Here is a 25,003-nt window from a genome sequence, read left to right on the forward strand (position 1 = left end):
GGAAGCGCTGGGGGGAGAGGAGCGGAGTGGAGACCAGCCAGGTGAGGCTGTCGTTAGGGCTGGCGTCCCGGTGTGAAGCTGAGGCCGCCTGAGGCGTGACCTTGGGGGGAATCCCGCGGAAGAGGTAGCGCAGGACCCTGGAAGGAAAGGAATGGCCGAGCTAGGGATGGGAAACCAGGTGGGGCCGAAGGACCTGGGGGCGGGGGAGCGGGCGGGGCTCGGCGCATGCTCCGTAGGAGCAGGGAGGGCGGGGACGCATGCGTAGTGGGGATCTCCTCCCGCGGGGGGCAGGGGGCGGAACTTGGAAACCCAAGTGGGAAAAGGTAAATGCAGGCTGTTTTAGGGTAGCTGCGGGACCCGATCCTTCAGGATCTTGGCACAGAGCGAGCCAGGGCTGGAAGGCCAGGCAGTCCCGGCCCGAGAGGCTTAAAGCCCTCTCCCATTTCCGGGCTCTGCCCCTTCAGGATGGTGGTGCCTTCGCTGAAGCTTCAAGATCTAATCGAGGAGATCCGTGGGGCCAAGACCCAAGCCCAGGAGCGGGAGGTGATTCAAAAGGAGTGCGCCCACATCCGCGCCTCCTTCCGCGATGGGGACCCTCTGCACAGGCACCGCCAGCTGGCCAAACTGCTCTACGTCCACATGCTGGGCTACCCCGCCCACTTTGGACAGGTACTGGGCAGGGACGCCTCCCTTCTGAGTTTGGTGAGGAAGGCTAATGGGGCAGGATCTTGAGCACCCTCACCTACTTGCGCCCGGGTTTTTTTAATTTTACAAGGTTTCTGAGCCCTCCTTCACAGCCTACACCGCCGACCTCCTTCTCCAGTACAACCCCTATTGGTCAGAAGCTGACTGAACCCTTCATTTTCTGGCCAGCCCCATTCAAGCCGCCTCTTTTTCTTTCCCGTGTTCCTTGACTCCCGGTTCCTTGAAACTGACTACCCACTAGCTCTGAATGTACGAAGCCTTTCCTGTATTGAAGGGATGATGGGAAACGGTGCTACTACAAATTAATCCGGTGGTAAAGATAGAAAAGGGATGTTAGTGCCTCCAGTTTCACCCCTGCCCCTTCCTGGTCTGCCCCGTTCCCTGTAGATGGAGTGCCTGAAACTGATCGCCTCCCCCAGATTCACAGACAAGAGGGTGGGCTACCTGGGGGCCATGCTTCTACTGGATGAGAGGCAGGATGCCCACCTGCTCATTACCAACAGCATCAAGAAGTGAGAGGGTTCTGGGAAGCACTTGGAATCAGGGAGGTGGGAGAGTGGGGAGCTGGGAAATCCCAGGGGCTGCCTGAGATAGGTACTGGGAAGGATGGCTTTCTCAGAGCTTGCCTGACCACCCTCCCAACTCTGCAGTGACCTGAACCAGGGGATTCAGGTGGTGCAAGGCCTGGCCCTCTGTACTCTGAGCACTGTGGGCTCTGCTGAGATGTGCCGGGACCTGGCCACTGAAGTGGAAAAACTGCTCCTGCAGCCTGGCTCCTATGTGCGCAAGAAGGTGAGATGGCAGGACTCTAGGCATTTGTCCCACCGCAAACTGTCCTGTTTGCCATGTGTTAAAGGTGGGAGGTCCGGGCAGCCCCCGTGGCGCAGCGGTTTAGCGCCGCCTGCAGCCCAGGGCGTGATCCTGGAGACCCTGGATCGAGTCCTGCCTGGGGCTCTCTGCATGGAGCCTGCTTCTCCCTCTGCCTATGGCTCTGCCTCTCTGTCTCTGTGTGTGTGTGTGTGTGTGTGTGTCTATGAATAAATAAAATCTTTAAAAAATATAAATAAATAAATGTGGGAGGTCCATCCTTGCAGACCCCTGCCCCTTTCTGAGCCCCCTCCCCTGGTCTCTGCAGGCTGTTCTGACTGCCGTGCACATGATCCGGAAGGTCCCTGAGCTCTCCAACATCTTCCTCCCACTCTGTGCCCAACTGCTTCATGAACGCCACCACGGTAAGGCCACAGGGCTGCCTGTCCCCTGCCTCACCTGGCTATGGACAGAAGTGAAAAATGGGAAGGGCACAGCAGCCCATAAGAGGAGGGTAGCATGTCCAGAACACACACACGCAGTAGATTCTCCTGTGCCCCTGTCCCATCATTCACTTCCCCACCCCGCTCCACACCAGGCATCCTGCTGGGCACCATCACGCTGATCACTGAGCTCTGTGAACGAAGCCCTGCAGCCCTCAAGCACTTTCAAAAGGTGGGCTGGTGAAAGGGGCCAGCCCTGGGCCAGGAAAAGAGGGGACTGGGGTTGGAATGGGGCTGAAGGTTGAGAGGATGAGGAAGTATGCCCGGTGAGGCTGTGCCCCTCTCCCCCAGGTGGTGCCCCAGCTGGTGCAGATTCTCCGGACTCTGGTGACAACAGGATATTCCACAGAGCACAGCATATCTGGAGTCAGCGACCCCTTCCTGCAGGTGGGCTAACCCTTTACTGCTGTATCCCTGGAGCAAAGAGCTTAGCAGTAAGTCCGTGGCTAGCGACCACCTCCCAGAGAACACTTGGGGTCAGTGAGTGTCTTAGGCAGAAGGGTGGCAGGCACAGGATCACGCAGATCGTCTCAAGACTGATGCGGGAAGGTGTGATGCCTAAAGGTCAGAAATCCAGTTTGGTAACAACAACAAAAAAGCTGTCTCTAAATCCCCTGGCCTCACATGCCTTGGCTCTCCTAGGACCCAAGGGACCTGTGCAGGAGAGGGAGAGGGGCAGGGAAGCTCAAGGAAACCAGCCAGGCCCCTCATAATATTTTCTTCAACCCTGGATTTTTCTCTTCAACCCTACTCCTTACAATCTTTGAACCCCTCTACCTTTTGATCTTTAACCCATCTCAGGTCCAGATACTTCGTCTGCTTCGGATTCTGGGCCGGAACCATGAAGAAAGCAGTGAGACCATGAATGACTTGCTGGCTCAGGTGGGGCACTGGAGAGTGGCACTGGTTAGGTGTGTTGCTCTGAGATCCTACCAGCCCTGGGTACCCCTCTCATGACCACCCACCCCATGGTGGCCATATAATCACCTCCCTGCTGCCCTCTAGACTGTGATCACCAAGTGTGGCAGACCCTGGCACATCATGGGGGCTTGGAGAACTTTGTCAGATGATGAAGGGGTGACGAGGTGGATACCTTCCAGAGACCTGAGGCAAGGACAGAGCCCCTTCTAGTTGCATTTTCTCTCCCATCCACTCAGGTGGCCACTAACACAGACACCAGCCGAAATGCGGGCAATGCAGTCCTATTTGAGACGGTGCTGACCATCATGGACATCCGTTCTGCCACCGGCTTGCGGGTATCATCCCATATGTCTCTCCCAACCCCAGCCAGGCAGACAGGTTCTATTCACTGGTTTTTCCTCCCCACCCATCATCCTGTGCCCTGCCGTCAGCACTCCTTAAAGAGCAGGTTGCTCCTTCCCTGACTTTCCTCAACCTTTGCCTTCCATAGGTTCTAGCTGTCAACATCCTTGGCCGCTTTCTGCTCAACAGCGACAAGAACATTAGGTAATAGTCCAGGGGTCTGGCTGGGCTGTGCCACTGAGCCCCTGGCCCTTGAGCCTCCTTCTTCCAGAGTCTCCTGATTTACCTGCCTGTTATCCCAGTACTCGGAGCAGGATGGGGCAGGAAGGGGGCAGAGGACTATGGTGTGATCTAGGTCTTCTCCCACTCTTGCCAGGTATGTTGCCCTGACGTCATTGCTGCGTATGGTGCAGTCTGATCACAGCGCAGTGCAGCGGCACCGGCCCACTGTGGTGGAATGTCTACGGGAAGTCGATGCCTCCCTTAGCCGGTGAGCAGGACAGAGGGCCCCGTACCTGGTAGCTAAGACCTAGGCCAGCTCAGAGCAGCTGAAGGAGAGGGATTAAGGGGACAGGAAGGGCCTGAGGCATATCTCAGGGTGACCTGGCAGCTGGGATAGACAGACCTCTTTCTCCTGCCAGGAGGGCCCTGGAGCTGAGTCTGGCTCTGGTGAATAGCTCCAATGTGCGAGCCATGACGCAAGAGCTACAGAGCTTTCTGGAATCCTGCTCCCCTGATCTACGGGCCGATTGCGCCTCAGGCATCCTGCTGGCAGCAGAGAGGTGAGGTGACAGGTGCCCAGGAGGCAAAGACAATAGAGTCTGGGGAGGGTCAGCACCAGAGCTGAAGAGGCATATGTCCCCTAGGTTTGCCCCAACCAAGCGGTGGCACATAGACACCATCCTGCGTGTGCTGACAACGGTGAGGCAGGGACTGATCTAAGAGAACTGGGAGGGAGTGGACAGGGTTTACCACCCTGACATGGCCACATTCACCCCTTCCAGGCAGGCACCCATGTACGGGATGATGCGGTGGCCAACCTGACACAGCTGATTGGGGGTGCCCAGGAGCTACATGCCTACTCTGTGCGCCGCCTCTACAGTGCCCTGGCAGAGGACATCTCCCAAGTACTGTTCCCACCACCAGAACCAGGGCCTCCTGCCCTTCCTGGGCCACCTACTCCCTATACCCGATGCCCAGCTGTTTTTCTCTGGGGATCACAGCTACCTACTTACTAGAGACACTCAAGGATAGAGCCCTGTTAATTTATCTATCTATCTATCTAGCCCTGTTTTTATTTAGAACACCTGGACTTCTGTCCTGGCTCTAGTACCTACTGGCTGTGTAACCACAGATGACTAATTGAACTCTCTGCACTGAGTGTACTCAACTCTCAACCCTGCCTACTTCTCAGAGCTGTCTTTTGAGGATCAAATGAGATAATGCTTTCTGCATGTATCAGGTTTTATTACCTTGGGTGCTGAGTAGATTAAGAAGAGCCAGCCACTATCTATCTACAGTCCATTTTCCGTATTAAGTCGGGTGGGCAGAAACCACATACCCCCTCCCTACCCCCTTCCTCAAGAGAGAGGGACCCTCTAGCTTCGTTCTCCTTTAGCCCCTTTTGGTGAGCCTATGTAGTTCTGATACTTGGCCACCAGAGGGCAGAAGACATCCAAGAGCCAGGAAAGGGGAGGGGGGAGGACACAAACTCTTTATAAACTTCCTATGCAAGACCCTTCCCTTTCCCCAGCTCTCCAAACCCCACAATCTCTGCACTGCATAAAAGGAGGTTCCCGGGCTCAGAAGTGGGGAGGGGACCCAGGACCTCGCCTAGCATCTTTTCTTACCACGCACAGCAACCACTGGTGCAAGTGGCAGCCTGGTGCATTGGAGAATACGGGGACCTCCTGCTGGAGGGGAGCTGTGAGGAGACTGAGCCCCTTCAGGTGAGACCTACATTGGATGCACACTGTGGAGGGACTTGGCAGGAAAGGCAGGATGCCCCAGGGTTATTGCCTGTGTCCCTCACCAAAGGTGGAGGAAGAGGATGTGCTGGCCCTGTTGGAAAAGGTGCTGCAGTCCCATATGTCCCTGCCAGCCACCCGAGGATATGCCCTGACTGCCCTCATGAAGCTCAGCACCCGGCTCCGTGGGGACAACAAGTAAGAAATGGTCCTAGCCCCTCCACAGACCATCGTCTTGGTGTTTCTAGTGACAGATGCCCCTTCCTGTCCATGCACACACCCCCAATTCCCCCAACCCTTAGGTTCTTCCTTCTGAGCCTTTTGAGTATTGCAGGTAGCCCCCCACTCTGCGGGGCTTTTCCCTTCCGTGCCACATCCTGGGGTGGAAGGGCAGGGCAGGCTGCCATTCCCACTCACACATCACCCTGTGGCTCAGCCGCATCTGCCAGGTGGTGTCCATCTATGGGAGTTGCCTGGACATGGAGCTGCAGCAGCGGGCCGTGGAGTATAACATGCTCTTCCGGAAGTACGACCACATGAGGTGTGACCATTACTGTGCTGCAACGTAGGACCCAAACCGCTGCCCTCTTGCCAGATGACCTCTCCCCAGTGCCCCTTTCTGGGAAGGGTCTCATCCTCACCCATGTCCTTCCTCCTCTACAGTCAGGGCCTCCCACCCATAGTTCATTGAAGCCAAGTGGCTTCCAACCCTCCTTGCTCATCTGAAAACCAGCAACAACAGTGTGCCATCTTAGGAAATCAGAAAGGCACTCCAACCCACCACGTGCCCGGGTGGGCACGGTCTTACCCTTCCTCCCATATGCTCTTATGAAAAGCCCAGACGGACACACCTGTATTCCATCCTCTCAGGGCTGCCATCCTAGAAAAGATGCCTCTTGTGGAGCGAGGTGGCACTCAGGATGAGGAGATAAAGGAAAGCAAAGAAGCTCAACTTTCAGAAGCCAGTCTTGTTCCCACAGAGCCACAGGTGAGAAGGCCGAAAGCCCCAGGGGGAAGAGGACTTGTTCGGCTTTCACACCTAGCCCTGCTCCTTCTGCCCTTTTCCCCAGGCCTCTGAGCTCTTGGACCTGCTAGATCTCCTGGATGGCACTTCTGGGGCTGCCCAGCCCCCACCTCCTCTGGAACCCTCCCCAGGAGATGTTCTAGTACACCTCCTCGACCTGCCCTGTGACCTGCCCTCTGCATCTCCACCCCCAGGTAAGCCTCAGCAAAGGGCAGATGAAGACACCTTAAGAAAAGGAGGGGTGGAAACGTGCTGTTCCTCCTTCTTTGCCAAGGACTGAGGTCCCCATGCCCTCTTCCGTGCTGTGAACCCCCCATCACATCTCCATCTTGATAGGTAAGAGGGTTCATTAACTTGTGCCAGTTCCCTCCTGGATAGCCCTCAATGCCTTCCCTTTGTTCCAAACTTCTTACCCTGTCCTATGGGGCCCAGGTGCCGAATCCCAACCCATCTTTTATGCTTTCCTGCTCCACTGGCCCTTCTCAGCTCCTCAGGCCCCCTCACCAAAGCCCTTTGCAATTTGTGCTCCTTTTACACAGAATGTTTTTGCCTAGCACATTAAATGACTGGCTCATTCTCATTCTCCAGGCCTCAGCTAAAATGTCAATTGCCTGCTCCTGCCACTCTTGTTTAAGTTATTACTCCCAGTTATTCTGACATGGTATATTTTCTTCATGGCACCAATTAATCTGTGATTCTTGTGATTTTCTTGTTTATTGTTCTACTGTTTTTCTCTGCCCACTAGACTCTCAGCTCCAAACAGGGACTTCATCTTCTTGTCCACTTTGTCACTAGCATCTAAAGGACTGCCCTGCACCCAGTGGATGCTCACTTAATTTCTATTGAATGAATGAATAAGCTTGTTAGTTTTGCCCCATACGCTGAGCTGCTTCTCTCTCCCATACTCCAGCTTCCATCCCAAATCTCAGAGTGTTTGAACGTGAAGGACTACAGCTGAATCTGTCTTTTGTTCGACCCCCTGGAACTCCTGCTTTGCTCTTAATCACCATCACTGCCATCAACACCTCAGAGGCTGATGTCATCCACTTCATCTGCCAAGCTGCTGTGCCCAAGGTTTGTAGAAGACCAGGATTCAAAGTGGCCTGGGCACTCCAGGAGAAAAGGTCAAGCAGAGGAAGCGGGTGGGGGGAAAAATGAGACAAGCACTTGGGGAGTTATGGGAAGAAGGTTTGAAACTGTTGGGTGTGGAGGGGTTGCCTGAGCCCAGCTAGCTGCCTTACTGTGCTCTGCCCAACCTCCTGTGTTCAGAGTTTCCAGCTGCAGCTACAGGCTCCTAGTGGGGACACAGTTCCAGCTCACAGTGGCCTTCCAGTGACCCAGCTGCTCAGAATCCTCAATCCTAACAAGGTGAGTTTAGGAGCGCTCACCCACACCCCACTGCCTGGTGATAAGGGCCAGGGACAGGAGAAATCACAGGTGCTAACCCTGGTCTCCCCTCACATTCCTAGGCTCCCTTGAGGCTAAAGTTGCGCCTTACCTACAACCACTTTGGCCAGTCGGTGCAAGAGATCTTTGAGGTGAACAACTTGCCCATGGAAACATGGCAATAACTCAGCCTCCACTCAAGTCTGAAATCCTCCTGTGTCCCAAACTCTCCAAGGTCCCAGCCACTCGGAGCCTTACCTGACGACTGCCAGCAGATGGCGCTCTGGTCCTGCACTTGCCTCTGCAAAATCCATGGGGGGTGCCCCCCCCCCCACCTCTCACGAGTAATGAAAGCCCAATAAAGCCTGGGGGGGGAAAAGCCATATTTGGGTATATTTGAGATAGAAAATGTTTATGAATCATAGCAAGGGAAGAGTCTCTTTATCTTGGAAGTCTATATTTTCCCTTGATCCTGTTTCAACAAAGGAGGGTCATTTCTACCCTCTCCAGGTTGGGGAGCAATTTTGCCTCTAAACCTCCAAAGGAGGCACTCTACCATTTGGACCAGAGTAGGGCACAGTAGCAAAGTAAAACCAGAACTTACAGATTTCTAATAGGGATTCCCACCCACTTCCCCAACCTGCTGCTACTCCCCACACCCCAAGGCAGGGAAATCCCTGCTGCCTCCCCTCATCTCTAACTCAGCTGTAAGGCGGTTTAGGAGCTGCTGGCAGAATCAATGGCATCGACCAAGGGAGGTGGGGTGGCAAGGGATTTTCCTGTGCTTAACTACTGATCACGGCTAAGTGGAAATCCTATAAACACGAGCGGAAATCAATGGAGGCTGCTTAGCGGCCAGGGGAGAGGGGCGGCCCACAGATTGTGTCTGACGGATGAGGGAGAGGAGGCAGCCAGGGAGGGCTCAAGGAAGGATAACTGAGAGTAAAGTGAAAACAGGCAGAGCTGAAGAGAGAGGATCCACTGGGGAAGAAGGTCAGGGAAGGAGGCATAGTGAGCCCAGAAAAGAACCCTATTAAACCCAGAGTTCTCTTCCCTGCTGAGGAAGTGACACCCTAGCCCAGGCTGCTGTCAGGAGCTTTAGTCCCCTGTGGCTTCTCGCTGGGACTGAGTACTTCTAGCAGGTGCTGATAGTCCTGAGGCCGGAAGCGCTGTAGGTACACGATCAGCTTGGCAGGTGCTTTCTCCTGTACTGGCACACCTGCAGGCAAAAGGAGAATGAGGAGAGAACCAGACAGACTCTGGTTCTTAAATGCTTTGACTCTGCTCCCTGCCCACATAGCCAGACCCCAAAGTTGTTTCCAAGGCAGCACTGAGATTCTGAATGCCATCCAACCAGTTTCTGTAACCCATCAGTGCACACCCTGATTGGCCTATGCAAGTGGGGCCTACAAGGGCCACTTCAGGCAGGGGCTGGGCTGGGAAGCCAAGCATTAGCCTCTGCTCCAGCAAGGAGAAATGGTGAAGAGTTCAGGTGCCATGAAGACAGGCCAAAGTTCTTAAGGTTGGTAATGAAGCACATGCAGAGATCCATACAGAAACAGGGCTATAGAAAGAAGCAGCAGCTATAGCCATGGCATGGGAATCACACAGAATTCTAGCCTCTATGTGGTACGGAGCCATGATCAGTCAGTGTCTTATTGTTAGAGCCTGGAAGCACACTGGGCATATAGCAGAAAACTCAGCTCAGTGTATGTCTGCTGAGAAAGTGAGAGCAACATTCCAGGACTTTAAGGCCTCATGGGATGTGCAACCCCATCCTTCTGTGGATGAACTGTCTACAGAAAAATCTGCCACGACTTGTGCTATGGTCTGTCACATAAATGCAGTGTTCTTGCCTTTTATTTAAAGCCAACAGGATACATTAAATGAGGATCTAGGTAGTTGTAAAAATGAGAGGACAGGGTTTGGGGGATGGAAAGAGTCAAGCAGAGAATGGACACAAACTTGGGAGTAGCTGGAGATGTGAGAACTAAATGAGGCAAGGACTAGGGGAAATGAGGGACAAGAAAGGATCCAATACAGGTTAGGCAGCTTCTGTAAAAGCAAACTAGGAACTCCAAAACATTGCCCAGACAATCCCCATTACAGAAATAACCCCAAGGCCCTCCCCTCTAACTGGTTCAGGGGGTACATCCAGAAGAGGGATACAGAAGGAAAAAAGGCACAGAAGGGTTTGTCTCCCTCACCAAGCATGCTGCTGAGGCTGTGGATCTTCTCTAGGGCAGCTGGGATCTCAGCCTCCTCATGCACCAGGGCCTCTACTTCACCCACTGTGTAGCCAAAGTCAGCTGTATCCAGGTCCACCCTGAGTGGAGGCTCCTCTTCCTCAGCTCCAGATAGCACCAGCTTCCAGGCACTACGCTTAGTCACAAAACTAGCTACTTCCTGCAGCTTCAGTGGGCCCAGGACAGCAGCCACACCTCCAGCCCCCAGGACCTCAGTGCCTAGTACCTCACAGAGCTGGGCCACAATGGCAGACTCAACTATGAGTTCCACATACTCAGTGTGAGGTCCCGACACACCTGGCCTTCCAGGACATTTGAGCTCCCATCCACTACCCTCGCGCTGTCGCAGCCAGTGGTCAGCCCGCATGAGGCTCAGCTCAGGGGTGTCATAGTAGCTGTCGCAGAAGGTGACGCGGTGCTCCAGGGTGCCCCCCAACTCCTGCAGCCGATCCTCTGTGTCAGGCCCAGGAACGAATTTTCGCTCCACTTCAATCAAGGCCTGGGCCATGCTACCTGCAATCAGTAAATCAACAAACATTTGCTGAGCTCCGAAGGGTGCTCAGCCTTGCAGGGTGACAGTTCAGCAAACCGCCCCCCCCCCCCAAAGAATTTATGAGGCACACATTGTCACAGAGCTCTGTGCTGGGGCTACAGCTCTTTCTACCTCAGTGACGATGGCCCCGTTTGTCTCTGATGTCTTAACGTTCTGCAAGTCACAGATCTCCAGGTAATCCCTTACAACTCTGATGTCCTCAAACCAAAAGCCTCCCCAGAAAACTAGTGGGTGTCCTCCTTTCAAAATACTCGCCCTCTGTACCTTGCTACCCCGGTGGCCTGTGGCTCACTTCCGGCAGCGACACCGCCCTTCGCCACAGCACCGGGCCAGGCCCGCGGAGCCTCGGGTCTCACCTCAAAGCCCGAGGGTCTCCTTTTCACGAGACCTGGAGATGGGCGAGGGGAGCCTACGCCACGCCCGCGAGGAATGCCGGGAGCAGTCCCTGGCCTCGGACTTCGGCCCGGCTCTCTGCGCACCACGCCGCTCCCCGGCACGAGCGGCCATATTAGGCCTGATGTGGCGCTGCTAAGCACAGGCCCGAGAGGCCTGCTAAACGATAGGGGGTCTGCGACCTCCGCGGTGGGCCAGGAGCGCAGAAGTACCCCTGTGCTCTGCTCCTCATGTCCGACCCCTCCCGGCTCCCGGGGGTGGGCTTGGGGTCTCAGACCTCAGGCTGAGCCCGGCACCCGGGGCCCGGGTGCATGATGGGAGATGTAGTTCCGAAGGGAGATTTTGCTTTCTCGGCCCACCCGTCGCTATGGTGACAAGGAAAGCTGCTGTTAGTGCCCGAGGGATTCCACCTAAAGTTGAGCAGGGGCAGTGCAGATGGAAGAAGCCGAGCCCTAGTCCCGTCTCCAGCCCCCTAACTCCCTACGCAAATGGGCCTGAAATCCAAACCACTCATTTAGACGCTGTCCAAGAGATCTTTTATTGACTGGTATTATGGCGGCCCGAAAATACAGGCTAGTGGCAATGGGCTGAAAAAGGCGATAATTAAGACCAGTTTAACTATCCTGGGGTTTTATTTTCTTAATTTTTAAAAAAGATTTTGTTTATTTATCCATGGCGGGGGGGTGGGGAAACACAAGCAGACAGAGAAGCAGGCGCCATCCCGGATCCCAGGATCATACCTGGGTGGAAGGCAGATGCCCAACCACTGAGCCACCAGGCGTCCCACTATTCTGGAGTTTTAGAGGGAATAATACATCCTGGCCTGAGTGTTTAGGGTAAGGGTGGAAAACTTTCTATCAGACGAGGAATGGTATTTTGGATAGGAGCACTTGGCCAGTGTGTAAGGAGGAGCTGAAGCTAGAAATACAGTTGAAGAGCCAGCTGGAAAGGGCCTATTGTGCCAGACTGAGGAATCTGTCACTGATTTGCCAGTGGCCCCTGATCAGGCTTTGTCTGGAGTAGGAGAAACACTCATGTTCGCTTAAAATACAGCAAGATGTGAGAGTGGCCCTTTGACTGCTTTGGGAGACAAAACAGAGGAGCTCCTTCTCCTTACTCACTCTGGAGGACTGTGGTTACCTAGAGACTGTATGTCTGCCCCTGTGGGTGAGGTAGCTTGCTGAGGAACAGTGGCTCTTTTCAACTCCTATGATGGGTGAGAAGTGCCAGGTTCTCAACATCTGTCATTTTCTCAATATGTTTCTGGAAACATGATCTGTGGGAAGAACTGTGAAGCACACTGATTTACAGATGTGGCATCTTTATCTTGGGATATCTTGGATGCATCCCTCCTCCACCCCATAACAGGCACCAGTAGTCAGGGAGGGGCGGCCCTAGGCGGCCCTAGCTGGCCCTAGCTCCAGTCACTGGCTTACTTTTCATCCATCTTTCAATTTTCAATTTTCTTCACTGGAGAAAAAGACCTCTTCCTCTCAATCATAAGGTCCTCTTCCCTGAGTTATAAGGTCCCATTTTTGGGGCAGAGGCAGCAGCTTAACTGAAAGGAAGAGCAGACTCAGGAACCAGACAGACCGGGGGTTAACTCCCAGCTTTGATTTCTAGGTGTTTGGTCTTAGGCAGGCAACTCCACTTCCCTAAACCTCTCATATCTCCTTGGTAAAATGTGGACTGCCACAGTTACAGGTGAGGATTCAACGGTAAATGGTCACATCATAAAGATTCAATTTGGTAGTTTCTTTCTTCTTTCTCTTTCCTGTGAACTCCAAGGTTTGTTTTTGTTTGTTTTCTTTTCCCTTCTCTACTTTCTTTCATTCCTTTTCTTTTTGTTTTTTAAGAGAAGTAGGCTGTAGCAACTCTTGTGAGTTCTGGAGTCAGAGCAGCGAGGTTTGAGACCTGGCCTAGTCATTTATTGGCCATGTGACCTTGGGCCATTTAACTTGTTTGTGGTCTGGTTTCCTCAATCGTAAAATGGGACTAGTTGTGAGAAATAAGTAAGTTAATGTACATAAAAGTGCTTGGAACTGTTCTGTGGACTCAATAAATCTTTACACTTATTATTAGAATGTAAGAGAGCTTATAACCTAAAGATGAGGACCAGGAGCCCAAATCTCCCTTTCCCAGCCCAACTCTGAGTGGAGGAGACAGAAGCTCCCAGAGACCTAAAAATAACTGCTGTCAAGAGGTTCTAGTACCCGGGGATCCCTGGGTGGTGCAGCGGTTTGGTTTAGCGCCTCCCTTTGGCCCAGGGCGCGATCCTGGGGACCCGGGATCGAGTCCCACGTCCGGCTCCCGGTGCATGGAGCCTGCTTCTCCCTCTGCCTATGTCTCTGCCTCTCTCTCTCTCTCTCTCTCTCTCTCTGTGACTATCATAAATAAATAAAAATTAAAAAAAAAAAAAAAAGAGGTTCTAGTACCCAATTGGAAAGGACGGGGACTGATAAGGCAAAGAGGGAGTGTGGGGGGGAAAGATAGATAGGCCTGGGGCAGCTCTAGGAAGCTGGTAGAAGCCCAGGCTTATTCTAGAGCCGACTTAAAACAACAAGACACATACATGTACGGTTTCCGTAGGCAGGAGGGAGAGGAAGAGAACACAGGAAAGAGTTTAAGGGCGCTTGCCACCTTTGCAAGCACTGGCTTGGACCCGGCACCGCAATTGAGCCAGGCGGCCCTGCTAGGCCGCCAGCCCTGGGGCCTTGGGTCCGGCGCGCGCACACGCGGCGCTTGCTGGCAGGCGGGTGGGAGCAGGGACCGACCGACTACAACTCCCGGCACCCACCGCGGCGGGCGGGACGCTGCACCTGCTCAGTGGGGCCGCCCCGGGCGCCTGGGTATTGATTATTCCATTGTGTGGGACGCCTCGGCTCCAGCCAGTGAATGAGGCGGAGGAGTGAGGGCGAGGAGGAGGAGGAGGAGGAGGAGGAGGAGGGCGAAGAGGAGGAGGAGGGCGAGGAGGAGGAGGCAGGGAGCGAGCGAGTGCCCAGGGTGAATCAATGGAAACCCCCTCACGAAGCCGGGAAAACACTTCAGCCGCAGCCAAATAGCATTGATTATTTTCCTTCACTTCCCTCACCGCCGTGAATTTATTTATTTATTTTTTCCATCTCCGTCCCTGACGCCCCGGAGTGAGCGCTGGAGGGAGGGAGGAGGAGGGGAAAAAAAAAGGAATCAACACATCGGAGAAGTCCCTTCCAAGAGCCGCCCCCTCCCCTCCCCGCCTCGCGCTGCTCGGCGGCCGCGGTTCGACTCCCGTCCCTGCTTCCAGCTGAGGTGTAAGTGCATCGATTTCCGATGCTGCTGGGTTGGTTTTTTTTTTCTCCTCTCCCTCTCTCTCTTCTTCCTTTCCTTGCTCTTTGGAAGCTGGAGACGGAGGAGAGGAGGCGCTCGGAGACTGCCGCTGGAGGGCACGGAGAGGGACGGGAAGGGGTTGGGGGAGGGGACACGGACGGACGGACGGACGGACAGACCAAGAGCTTGAGGAGAAGGAGGGGCAGGGGTGGGGGGGAGGGGGCGTGCGAGTGAGGATGGTTGGGGGAGAGGGAGATGCAGGGGTGGAGGGAGAGACGGCGAAGGGAAAGGCATCGAGGCTGGACCTAGAGCCAACCGGACAGACGGAGGGGAACGAGAGCCTAGACTGACCGCGCCGAGCTGTGCGGGGAGCGGGGTCCCGGAGGGAAGGGGAGGCCGGGTGAGTGCGGGCTCGGAGCTGTCAGCCCGGAGGGGCCTGGGTCTCGGCTGCCCCCCGCCGGCTGCGGGATCGGAAACCGCGGTAGGCGGGCGGGCTGATGTACGGGCTAGCATGCTGCGGTCCCGGGTGGGTGGGAGGAGACGTGGATACTCAATCTTCGATCTTCGTTTTTGCCTGAAGTTGAGCTTTTTTTTTTTTTTTTTTTGGAAAGGTGCGAGTAGGTAAAGGGAGGCCACTGCTCCACTCAAGGTGAAGTGTGTCTCTCCTGGCCCCTCAACTCTCCATCTGCTCTGCTCTTGTCTGGCACCCTCTCAGAGTGGCCCTGTCATTTTTGAGCACTGGACCATGAGTGGCCTCGAGGTGCCTGTAGCCTCACTGATCTCTGTCCATGTGTCCCAGCCTCTTGATTTTGCCATTCTTCCCCCTCCTTCTCTCCATCCATCCATCTCTAGGTCTGTGTGTCACTGTCTCTGCATGTGACTCTTTCTATCCGAGTGATCCTCTCCCTGTGTGTCCCTGTCACTATATGTCACGCCTTGGCTGCCTGACTGGTCTGCCCGTCTAGGACTCCGTGCCCTCTCCTTCAGAGTCCTTATGATATCTCTGGCCTTTTCAGGCTACTTTTTTCATGCTTATCAGTCATGATTGTAGTAGTCACCAGTCAGGGGCCTGGAAAGAGTCTGAGGGATGGGACAAATGTGTCTCCCCGAAGGACTCAGGTACCCTTTCAGCACAGCTATAACAGCATCCTCTTCTATCTCCACCTGGGAAGATTTGGAACTTCTAGCATTGTTGACTATCTCCTTTGCCATGTGCCTGTCTCCCCAATCAGGACCTCTAGTCTCCTGTGTATCATCTGCCTTTCCAGGAGCTTTCCACCACCAACGACTTCCTTGCTGACTTGATTTCCTCCTTTCCCTCATTTTGCCATTGTATATTTTTTCATTTCCCCATGTTGTTTCACCCCGTTTTTGCATTTGTCTCCCGTGATCTCCCTTGCCTATTCTTTACCGTTGTTCCCATAACCTGCCCTTTGCCTACCTTTTCTCCTTGGTCACCCGAATTTCCTTTTATCCCTTTATCCTCTCACCCAGCATTTTAACCTCTGCAGCAGAAGGTACCAGAGAGCAAGGGCGCTGGGAGAGGTGGGGAGTATGGTTTGTGCAGGCACATAAATAGGCCAAGAAATCAATTTAATGGGCTTCCAGGGGCATATAACCCCTTCATCAGTCAGGGCCATTATGTCCATTAACTGTCAACTTTGATTTTGTAAGGGGACATTCTCTAGGATTCTGAGCTCCACCCTGCTTGGTTGCCTCTCATCCTTCAGTTCATTCTAGATATTAGTGGCTTTTTCTTCACTTTCTAGATCATCTTCCTGGGCCCCTGTTATTATCATATTTGAATTCAGCATGATCCTTTAGGAGGCTGTTTTCATCATATGACAGAAGCTATCTTATGCAAGAGGCCAGGGTTATTCAGCCTAAAAAATGGGAAAGGTGGATTAAAGAGTCTGGAGAGTTTACCTTGTTTTAAGCCCATCATTGTCTTCCCACCCTCTGAGCTTGGAAGCGCAAGAGGTGGAGGTAGATATGGGCATAAGATGGAAATTTTCCGAGGTTAACAGTGTTCAGAAAGGATCTGAGGAATGTGCAAAAGGAAGGGAAGAAAATCCATGTGGAATGGGGGCAGGGAAGGAACCGAGGGGTGATTAATGAAAATTGGGAGAATGAAATAAAACACGAGTTATGGACAGAAATGATAGGGCATTCATTCCTAAAGAGGAGGTCAACAGAAAAGGCAATATGCAGTGAATACAATGGTAAAGTGGGGGAAGGGAAGAATTGAAGAATAAGATGAGGTGGGAAAAGAGTGTGGTACAAAGAAGGTAAATGGAAGGCAAATGGAGGAGTGCTGAAGCAGATCAGAGCCGCACAGAGCTTGGGAGGGGGAAGAAAGGAGAGGATGAGGTATCAAAGGAAACAAATGCCTCTGGTGCTGAGAGGGACACAGCGTGAGGGACACAGCGTGACCGGTGCAAAGAGAGCGCCGCAGGAGGGGCAATTCAGAAAAAGGCAGAGCAGGAATACCACTGGGTGAAGGCCCGCAAGAGAGGGATGCCAAAGGAGAGGCAGAGCGCACAGAGATACTAGTGAAGAGAGAGGGAAAGAACCTCACACACATTCCTTCCATTGGCCGCATCCCTCACTCAATCCCACCAAAGGCCAAGCCAGGGGGACACAAGCAAAGAGATGAAAAAGTAGATGAAAAAGTAGAATTCCCATTTACTTTAGCTGACAGGAACTTGAATCTTTTTGGCCCCCTGAGAACCAAAGACCTCAAGCCTCTGATGTCATAAATTGCTGGGGTTGCTATGGCAACTTGACAGGGTTCCTCCGTCTATGATGTCAGAGCAGCTGGTGTTACCTTGAGACCCATAGAGGAACATCTTGCTGCTTTGCTGGGAGCTGTACCCGTACAAGGCCAGGGCCTGGGTCTGATCTGTAGGATTCCTGGGTCTGGGTCGGTAGCTTGCTCTTCTCTCCCTAGCTTGCTCTTCTCTCCTGAGCTGTTAGCTCAGAGCGAGATCTGTATATGAGTGCCTGACATTCACTAGAGCCTGCGGAAGAGACCTTGGGAGATAGGGCATTGAGGACCAGGTGGTAAGACCAAAAGGCAGGAAAAGAAGGAAGAAAACTGGAAATGGCAGTTAGGAACTGTGAAAGGAAAAGGGCTTTGTGAGCTGGGAGGAGCATCGTTGAAAATGTAAGATGAACCTAGCTCTGGGTTTAGGAATGGAGACCAAAGCTGGAAGTGCGCACGAGAGGAGATCAGGGGTGAGCGAGTGTAACCTGATGCAGGAATAGAGAAAAGAGCAGGGTTCTGAAATGCCAGAGGGTACAGTGGAATTTGGCTGCTGAGGGTGATGAGATTGCAGGACTGAGTCATGGGAGGAAGCTGTTAGGTGAGAGACCCGGGGTTAGTCATGATGGCCCTAGGAGCAGGCACCCCATCCATCTACTTTCTGATTGATTGTTTCCCAGCACCCCGCCCAGCGTCTGCCATATAGAAGATGCTTAATAAATATCTGTTGATTGGATGTTGAATTAATAGGGAGAAGCTAGGGAAAAGAGTTGCCCACCTTCCTCTCACCCCAAGCCTCAGACCCCTAAGTCTGCATAAATGGTCAGGCTGAGAAGGCAGCAACTGAAGGAAAGGGCTGGAAGGGAGCTCACTGAGCCACAGTGAGCACTGAGGTGGTGGAGGGAGGACAGACCAGTTAGGGGCACACTTGGTGTCAGTCAAGGAAGGGCTGCCACACTTGGAGGGCTAACTTTAGGGGCTGATCTGAGGAGTCTTTGGAGAGAGAATGGGAAGAAAACATGAATGAACAGTCTTAGGAGCCCAAGAGAAAGAAAGATGCGGAGGAGGGTAGAGAAAGGAGGTGGTTTCCAGAAAAGGTTGGGAGTTGTTTCCAAAGACGGAGTTGGCAGATTTGATTTAGCAGTAGCATCTCCACCCTACCCCCTTCCCAATCATGAAACCACAACTGAATCAGCCATACTCCTGCCCTGCCCCCCAAGTCACAAATAAAGAATTCATAAATCAATATCAGGCCCATCCTATACACCCTGTAATCCAGGCAATAACAAGGAACAAGGAAGTCAGCATCAGCCAAGTGGGCCAGCAGGGCAGGATGTAAGGAACCCTATGAGCGATGGCCCTGATGCCTGACTGCCCATTGCTGAAGGAGTCCAGAGGTATCTAGAAAGGGATGAGGTAGGGCAAGATATGCAGAGCTCCCTACAACCCTGAGTGAAGCCTGCAGAGAGAGAGGTCTTGATACACAGAGGTCTTAGAGAAAAATGCACTATTCAGGGATTGTAACCTGTCCTGTTTCTATGGTGAAGAGTTAGAAAGCCCCTGGATGGGTTGAGGACTCAAGGAGAGAAGACCTGGGAGGGAGCAAACAAGCTGGGAGCCCCAAGGGAAAGTCTGGCTGTTATAAGAAAGGCCAGGGCAACTAGAGAAGGGGCTGGGAGGGAGGGGGGTACCCTGAAGGGAGGGCAGTGGCAGCTGGATGCACGGTCAGCCACCACCATGGACTTGGGCAGCTCATATTTTGCAGCAGGCGACAGGCTGTCGACACGGCGGTCCTTTACCTCACCGTTAGAAACTCATTTCATTGATTTTTCCATCTTTCTTCTCTGGCTTCTCAGTCATCCCACCACTCACTTTCCCAGAGCCCCTTGCCTCTCTGGGGAAAGCCCCAGGGGACTGCCTGTCCACCCCCCCTCCACCTCAGGCTCTTGGGGGAGGGGGGTGTGAAAGATTTAGAGGGTCTTCCAGCACCTGAGGTAATGGCATTGGCTCCCAGTAGCCACCCCCTCCCCACCATGTAGGAGCTAGTCCAGAGACCAGAGCCTCTGGATGGTTGTTCAGGGTGCCCAGTTTAAGGGGTGACTGGGCTAAGATCCACCTGTTCTGTCACAAAGCTACACCACTAAAGTGCAGGCTGCATATACCTGGAGGGAGACATCTTTTTCTAATTCCTCCCAAGACAGCTCCGTATCCCTCAAAAATTTTCTTTCAAAGTTATTTGAGAGAACAGGAGTGGCATCTGGGTTTGGGCAGGAATAGGGATTACACTAAAGCTAGGGTTCGAGCCTCTGAATCGCAGCAGGGCCTTCCACCAGAATGATGCTGGCACAGGGGCCTGTGCAATTAGGAGGACCTAGTAGCAAGAGCTGTCTTCTGAGAGGTAAATGTATGCGGTGGCTCGTCCGTGTAGCACATTGACGTGCAGACAGCGGGGGCAGGATGGGTGTGGGCCAGAAATTTTTACTTCATATGTGGACATTTCCCTAGTGCCTCCTCCAGTCACAGCCAGCTACCCTGGGCCTCTCCCTGTGGGGCTGGAATCGGAGGAAAGGTTAAGAGTCAATTGCCAGTCATTTGGCTTCTCAGGGAAGGAAGGCAGAGGGTGGGACAGGAGGGTTAGACTGGGTTTCCCTGAGGAACTGAGGGGATACGTGCCATTTCCATCCTCAAATCTTTAAGTCCTGGCTTTGTCGGTGACCAGCCCCCCTCCTCGATCTCAAGCCCGAGGCCCTTTGGCTCTGTCCTCCTTTTTCTCTGGTCTTGGAGGTTGTTTGGGCCCCCATGTGTCTCAGGTCTGGGATGTCTGAGTCTAGATTCTGCTGCTTCCTCTGACTCATGGGCCTGTCGCCCCCATGGCAGCTGTCTTTCTTTCTGTTCAGCCCTTTCTTTCCAAGTTATGAGCCACTGGCCTATGTGGGTCTGAATGCCTTCTCTCATCTCCAGCTTCTTCTGGCTACCCGATTTCCAAAACCCAGAAGATAAGTCCTGGTGCTTCGGGGAAAGGAGTGCACTTGAGGCTAGGAGGAGAGAAGACCTGGGGAGGCCAAGGAAGGAAGGGGTACAGGCAGGGTGGATGGGAGAAGCGACCGGCAGAGTAGGACTGAGAAAGGGAGTCCGAGGTAGAAACCATGTGACTTGGAGCCGGAGTGAAGGCCACAATTTAAATGAAAAAGGAAGGAGGGCGGTTGGCTGTGCGGCCGCGGAGAGAAATGGAGGAGCGGAACCGGGAGCCTGACCCCCTGCCGGGAAACGGAGGCTGCGGGGAGGAGGGGAGGGAGGGAGGGAGGGAGGGTGGCTGGGGACAGGCCTCGAGCGGAAAAGGCAGCTCCGGCTCAGCCTCCGCGGCAGTCCTGAGTTCAAGCCGTGCTGGCTTTGACCCTTGTGGGAGGAACCGAAGTGGCAAATTAACGACGATAATGAAGTCACTGCTCCTTGTTTGTCTTTGCTGGTTTCCCCTTGAGATTTGTCCTTTGGCCAGACGGGGCAACGTGGGGGAGGGGAGGGCCAGCGGCGGGGAAGGGCGGGGGGTTGCGGAGGAGAGGACGGGGAAGTGAAGACGCGGAGGCCGAGCGACCGGGTCGCGCCAGGAGCAGGGGAGAGGCGAGGGGAGCGGAGAGACGGAAGGGAAAGAACAATGGGGAACAGGGCAGGGAAGCCTGGAAGTAAGAGCAGAAGGCCGGGCGGGAGAAGGAGAGGTGGCACGGAAATGGCGAGCAGGAGGGAGAGAACGTGGCGGGGCTGCTGGAGCTGCAGCTGGCGGGGCCAGTGGGCGGGGCCTCATCTCCATCTCTAATGGCTGTGAAATGAGGTTAGCTCCATTAGAGGCGGCGAGAGTGTAACGGGATCACACTCATTAGGACTGGGCCATCCCAGTAATTACCACCACCCCAAACACGCCCGCACCAGCCGGGCCGCCGAGCACAAACAGGCACGCGGCAACACACCCGGTGCGGACACTCGGGGCCCCCGAGGGCAGACCCGGGGCGTCTTAGAGACCCAGCCGGAGGCTTGAGAGCCAGCACCTTCACTAACCCCGAAGAGGTGCTGGGACAGGCAGCACTAAAACCAGGCTCTCTCTCTCTCTCTCTCTCTCTCTCTCTCACACACACACACACACACACACACACGGTCAGATACACCCCCAACTCAGGAAATAAGGCACGAGAATGAATAATTATCGTTTCCACTTATTGATCACAAAAAGTGCTGGCCTGGATAATGATCATCTCAATGAACATAACTCCATGAGGAACTATTCCTCATTCTGTATATGAAGAAACAGTTTTTAAGCAACTCACCCAAAGTCATTTACATAATACAGACTAGAACGAACTAAAAAAAATTTTTTTAAGATTTTATTCATTCATGAGAGATACACAGGCAGAGACATAGGTAGAAGGAGAAGCAGGCTGATGTGAAACTTGATCCCAGGACCCCAGGATCACTACCTGAGCCAAAGGCAGAGGTTCAACCACTGAGCCACCCAGGTGTCCTGAGAACTAAAATTTGATGCCAAGTCTGTCTGACTCTAAAGGCCGCATTCTTTTTTTTTTTTTTTTTAAGGTTTTATTTATTCATAAGATACATAGAGAGAGGCAGAGACACAGGCAGAGGGAGAAGCAGGCTCCATGCCAGGAGCCTGATGCGGGACTCGATCCTGAGACTCCAGGATCAAGACCTGGGCTGGAGGCAGGGGCTAAACGGCTGAGCCACCCAGGGATCCCCTAAAGGCCACATTCTTAAATAATACCATACTGCTTGTCTTGAAGTTCATATGCTATTATGAATGCATATGTATAGACTTCCAGCTTTAAAAGACATTATCACAAATGAATATACATATCCTCAACTCAACTTTTTCATATGTCTAACCCCCCCAACACAAACACAAAAGCAGTGGCCAGGACCTCTCATTGACTGCAGTGAGAACAGCGCCCCCTGGAGTTGTACAAAGCAGTGGTCTTGTTCTGGCTCATCTTCTACTAAAAAAACTGAGAGCAGCCATCTGACCAATACCTTCAAGCTGAAAGGAGCCTGACAGCTCAAATCTAATGCTCAAGGCAAGACATACATAAGGGTAGAGTAACACACAAAAAACTCAAAGACCTCGTTCAAAATGCGCAACCAGAGTTCAGAAGCTTACAAATTAACCCAAGAACCCAAAAGTGGAGTGCTGGGGTCAGGCTGGCTGAGTCTGCTCTGGACTCTATTTCTTTCCAAGTTTGAGACCTTAAAAATTCCTTACCCCTTCCAAGTCCGTTTCCATGTTTGTCAAATGGGAATGAATGGCTGTATCTGTTTCATCAGATTGGAGAATTAGGTGATGCAGTGCTGGCACATGGTAAACATTTAAAGATATTATTATTAGCTCTTGTAACACCATTTAAATGGAGTCATTACCATCACAAGCGTTCATGTAGACTCAGAGAATCAGAAGGGTTTTTTTTTTTTTAATTTTTTTTTTTAATTTTTTATTTATTTATGATAGTCACAGAGAGAGAGAGAGAGGCAGAGACACAGGCGGAGGGAGAAGCAGGCTCCATGCACCGGGAGCCTGATGTGGGATTCGATCCCGGGTCTCCAGGATCGTGCCCTGGGCCAAAGGCAGGCACCAAACCGCTGCGCCACCCAGGGATCCCAGAAGGGTTTTTTTTTTATATACGCAGTCACTTACAGTGGTATTCTTCCAAATAATTGGAAATAATTGTTGTGATTCCTTCCAAGTGCAGGGAGATCAGCAGTCTTCTCCAGAGGTCCCCCCTGCCAGGATCTGATAGGATCTTGTATCTGAACTGAAGGGCACCACTCCCTGCCCCTCATATAGAAGGGTTTAGAGCTGGCTTTGTGGGTTTGTCTGAGCCTGAGGCTCCCAGGTGTACCTACAGTATCCCACAGCTCCACACTGCTGTTCTAACACCTGAGGTGTCATTAAGGGAGACGCATGGGCAAGAAGGTCCACTCCTCTCTGGGACATCCACCCCTCTAGCAGCAGGCAGCCTGCAGCCCACTCAACAAGCCATGCAAATGTGGATGGGTGTTCAACTAGCTAGCTGTGGTTTTAGTCCACCATTTCCCTTTGACCCCTGTCTGCTCCCAGCCTACCCCCTTCTTCTTCCTCCCTGCTTCTCCTTTCTTCTCACACCTCATTCAGTTCCCTTATGCCCACCTTAAGCATCTTGCAGGGTGTAAAATACAGTCCCCTGTGGCTCCATCTCTCCCAGTGGGCACAAGCCACCTGCCCAATCTGATGTCAAAGCCGGAGGCTTCAGTGAGATTCAGTAATCACATGTGTGGATCAAGATCCAGCCCCTTCCCCCAACTACCTACCTCTTCCCCCCTTACCTTCTCTCTTCCTCCCTGCTCCTCTTTGCCTTAGCTGTCTCTTCACCCCGTGACACTCTTTCTCCTGCTGAGTGTCCCATTCCCTGTCTTTTGGACAAAATGTGTATTGCAGCAGAGTTAACACTCCCAAAGATTTGGGGTAGGGAGAGATGGAGAAGTCTAGGTGAGGTAGGTAGGATTAAAATAGAGGAATAGGTATTCCCTTTTTTTTTTTTTTTAAGATTTTATTTATTTATTCATGAGAGACACAGAGAAAGAGAGAGAGAGAGGCAGAGGGAGAAGCAGGCTCCATGCAGGGAGCCTGATGTGGGACTTGATTCTGGGACCGCAGGATCATACCCTGGGCCAGAGGTAGGTGCTAAACCACTGAGCCACCCAGGGATCCCAGGAATAGGTATTCCTAAAACTGATATTACACTATATGTTACTTCCTAGAATTTACATAAAAACTTGAAATATGAAAAATATTTATTATTTTTAAAATATATTATTTATTTGAAAATAAATAAAATGGAGGAATAGGAGTACTTTGTTTTCTTTTTCTTTTTAGAATTTTTTTTAAAGATTTTATTAATTTATTCATGAGAGACGCAGAGACATAGACAGAGGGAGAAGCAGGCTCCTCACAGGGAGCCTGATGCAGGACTTGATCCCCAGACCCAGGATCATGCCCTGTGCTGAAGGTAGACGCTCAACCACTAAGCCACCCAGATGTCCCTTGTTTTCTTTTTAAACAAGAAGGTAAGACTTAGAGAACGAGAAAATGATACTTTTAAATGCAGGGAGAGGCCATATCGTTTTGATCCAAGCATTAGCTGCTTCTGTCGCCAGGCCATGTGGGAGCCTAGGCAAGTCTTCCATTCTCTGCTCTGGGATGGTGGCGTGTCTCTAGGCCTAGCAATCCAGAGGGCTGAGTGAGAAATGAACTCTGCTGCTGGGAAGACTTAGGTTTAAATCCTGTCCACAAAAGACTCTGCCCTCAATTTTTGAAAAGGCAGAAATTAGGATGAACCCTGATCAAGAAGGGTTCATATTCTGCAAATACCTTGCTCCGTTCTGGGTGGAGCTAGCCAAGAGATCAGGGAAAGAACTAACCTGGCTGACCATCCCTGACCACAGGAAGGAAGGGATCATTCTCCCCATTTTTCCAGATGAGGAAACCGGCAGGTAACTTACTGAGGTTGCACAGCTGGGGAGTGGGGAAACCAGCACCGAACCTGGGTCTGCATGAACCCAAAGCCCATGTTCTTCCACTGCCTGAAAAAATCAAGTTCATCAAGTTAGAGTTTATTTGCTGTTTATAACAAACAGTCCCCCCCCCCCCCCGCCCCCCAGACAGGGCACTCACTCCATCTTTCCTTTTCCTCTTCAAGACCCTCTTTTCCATGGCCTCTTGAAGGCAACAGGTTGAGACAAAAAGGGGAGAGAGGCCAGGGCAGAGTGTGGAAGAGAGCAGCAGTGTTGTAAGAGGAGTTTCAGGGAGAGGAAAGACCCTAAAATTTGACTTTAATAAGGGAAAGAGGTTAGATACAACATTTGGAAAAGTTTAGGGCAACAGTGTTTGGAGGGCTCTGATGCGGAAATCATTGCATGTAAATTTTAGGCGATTGTGCTGATGCCCTCTGGCTGACTTTCCTGGGAAAGCCTTTGCCTCGTCCTTAGGTTTGGAGAAAAGAAGGGAGTGGGGTTTTACTTTTTGGTATGAGGAAGGGAGCCCGGAAGAGAA

At 52.5% G+C, this 25,003-nt stretch overlaps 3 protein-coding genes across 11 annotated transcripts in view; 2 read left to right on the forward strand and 1 right to left on the reverse strand.

Annotated features, from left to right (window-relative positions):
• The first annotated feature begins 55 nt into the window (after nt 1-55).
• AP1G2 (adaptor related protein complex 1 subunit gamma 2) lies at nt 56-8,038 on the forward strand. Of its 5 annotated transcripts, none has more exons than XM_041758720.1 (22): nt 58-323; nt 465-669; nt 1,093-1,217; nt 1,356-1,497; nt 1,841-1,937; nt 2,111-2,187; nt 2,307-2,402; nt 2,817-2,897; nt 3,173-3,271; nt 3,427-3,482; nt 3,655-3,768; nt 3,920-4,060; nt 4,145-4,199; nt 4,283-4,405; nt 5,138-5,227; nt 5,316-5,443; nt 5,682-5,771; nt 6,116-6,233; nt 6,316-6,463; nt 7,180-7,343; nt 7,539-7,637; nt 7,739-8,038. In XM_041758720.1, exons 1-22 carry the CDS (start codon nt 226-228, stop codon nt 7,838-7,840), a joined length of 2,448 nt encoding a protein of 815 aa, XP_041614654.1. In that variant the 5' UTR covers nt 58-225; the 3' UTR covers nt 7,841-8,038. The 5 variants fall into 5 exon arrangements, 4 of the variants coding, with proteins under 4 accessions (XP_041614654.1, XP_041614653.1, XP_041614655.1 ...); XM_041758719.1 differs by having other exon boundaries at nt 60-323; nt 5,682-5,786; XR_005988379.1 differs by lacking the exons at nt 6,316-6,463; nt 7,539-7,637; nt 7,739-8,038 and adding an exon at nt 6,464-6,605 and having other exon boundaries at nt 56-323; nt 5,682-5,786; nt 7,180-7,315.
• A 57-nt stretch (nt 8,039-8,095) lies between these two features.
• Nucleotides 8,096-11,147, reverse strand: THTPA (thiamine triphosphatase). 3 transcript variants are annotated; one of them, XM_041758730.1, is made up of 3 exons: nt 10,719-11,147; nt 9,863-10,414; nt 8,096-8,874 (listed from the first exon to the last, which is right to left on the reverse strand). In XM_041758730.1, the coding sequence occupies exons 2-3, from the start codon at nt 10,407-10,409 to the stop codon at nt 8,729-8,731; spliced, it is 693 nt and encodes a 230-aa protein (XP_041614664.1). In that variant the 5' UTR covers nt 10,410-10,414; nt 10,719-11,147; the 3' UTR covers nt 8,096-8,728. The 3 variants fall into 3 exon arrangements, with proteins under 3 accessions (XP_041614664.1, XP_041614663.1, XP_041614665.1); XM_041758729.1 differs by having other exon boundaries at nt 10,811-11,146; XM_041758731.1 differs by lacking the exon at nt 10,719-11,147 and adding an exon at nt 10,566-10,683.
• A 2,500-nt stretch (nt 11,148-13,647) lies between these two features.
• Nucleotides 13,648-25,003, forward strand: part of ZFHX2 (zinc finger homeobox 2) — a 29,909-nt gene continuing 18,553 nt past the window's right edge. For 2 of the 3 annotated variants that reach the window (XM_041759432.1, XM_041759431.1), the window contains exon 1: nt 13,648-14,137. The gene's annotated coding sequence lies outside the window, so the exon portion shown is untranslated. Of the gene's footprint in view, nt 14,138-14,436; nt 14,554-25,003 lie in introns of those variants that run through there. The other variant, XM_041759433.1, reaches the window with a different exon arrangement.

Source organism: Vulpes lagopus, chromosome 6, assembly GCF_018345385.1.
Source record: "Vulpes lagopus strain Blue_001 chromosome 6, ASM1834538v1, whole genome shotgun sequence".
In the NCBI taxonomy this organism is placed as follows: Eukaryota; Metazoa; Chordata; class Mammalia; order Carnivora; family Canidae; genus Vulpes; species Vulpes lagopus.

Bases quoted from the DNA above. Each gene is read 5' to 3' on its own strand.
- AP1G2 (XM_041758719.1), top strand. From the start codon at position 226: ATGCTCCGTAGGAGCAGGGAGGGCGGGGACGCATGCGTAGTGGGGATC. The intron at 3,769-3,919 runs GTGAGCAGGACA...TTCTCCTGCCAG, and splicing joins GTCGATGCCTCCCTTAGCCG to GAGGGCCCTGGAGCTGAGTC. The intron at 5,444-5,681 runs GTAAGAAATGGT...CCTGTGGCTCAG, and splicing joins CGGCTCCGTGGGGACAACAA to CCGCATCTGCCAGGTGGTGT.
- THTPA (XM_041758730.1), bottom strand. From the start codon at position 10,409: ATGGCCCAGGCCTTGATTGAAGTGGAGCGAAAATTCGTTCCTGGGCCT. The intron at 8,875-9,862 runs GTGAGGGAGACA...TTTTGCCTGCAG, and splicing joins CAGCCTCAGCAGCATGCTTG to GTGTGCCAGTACAGGAGAAA.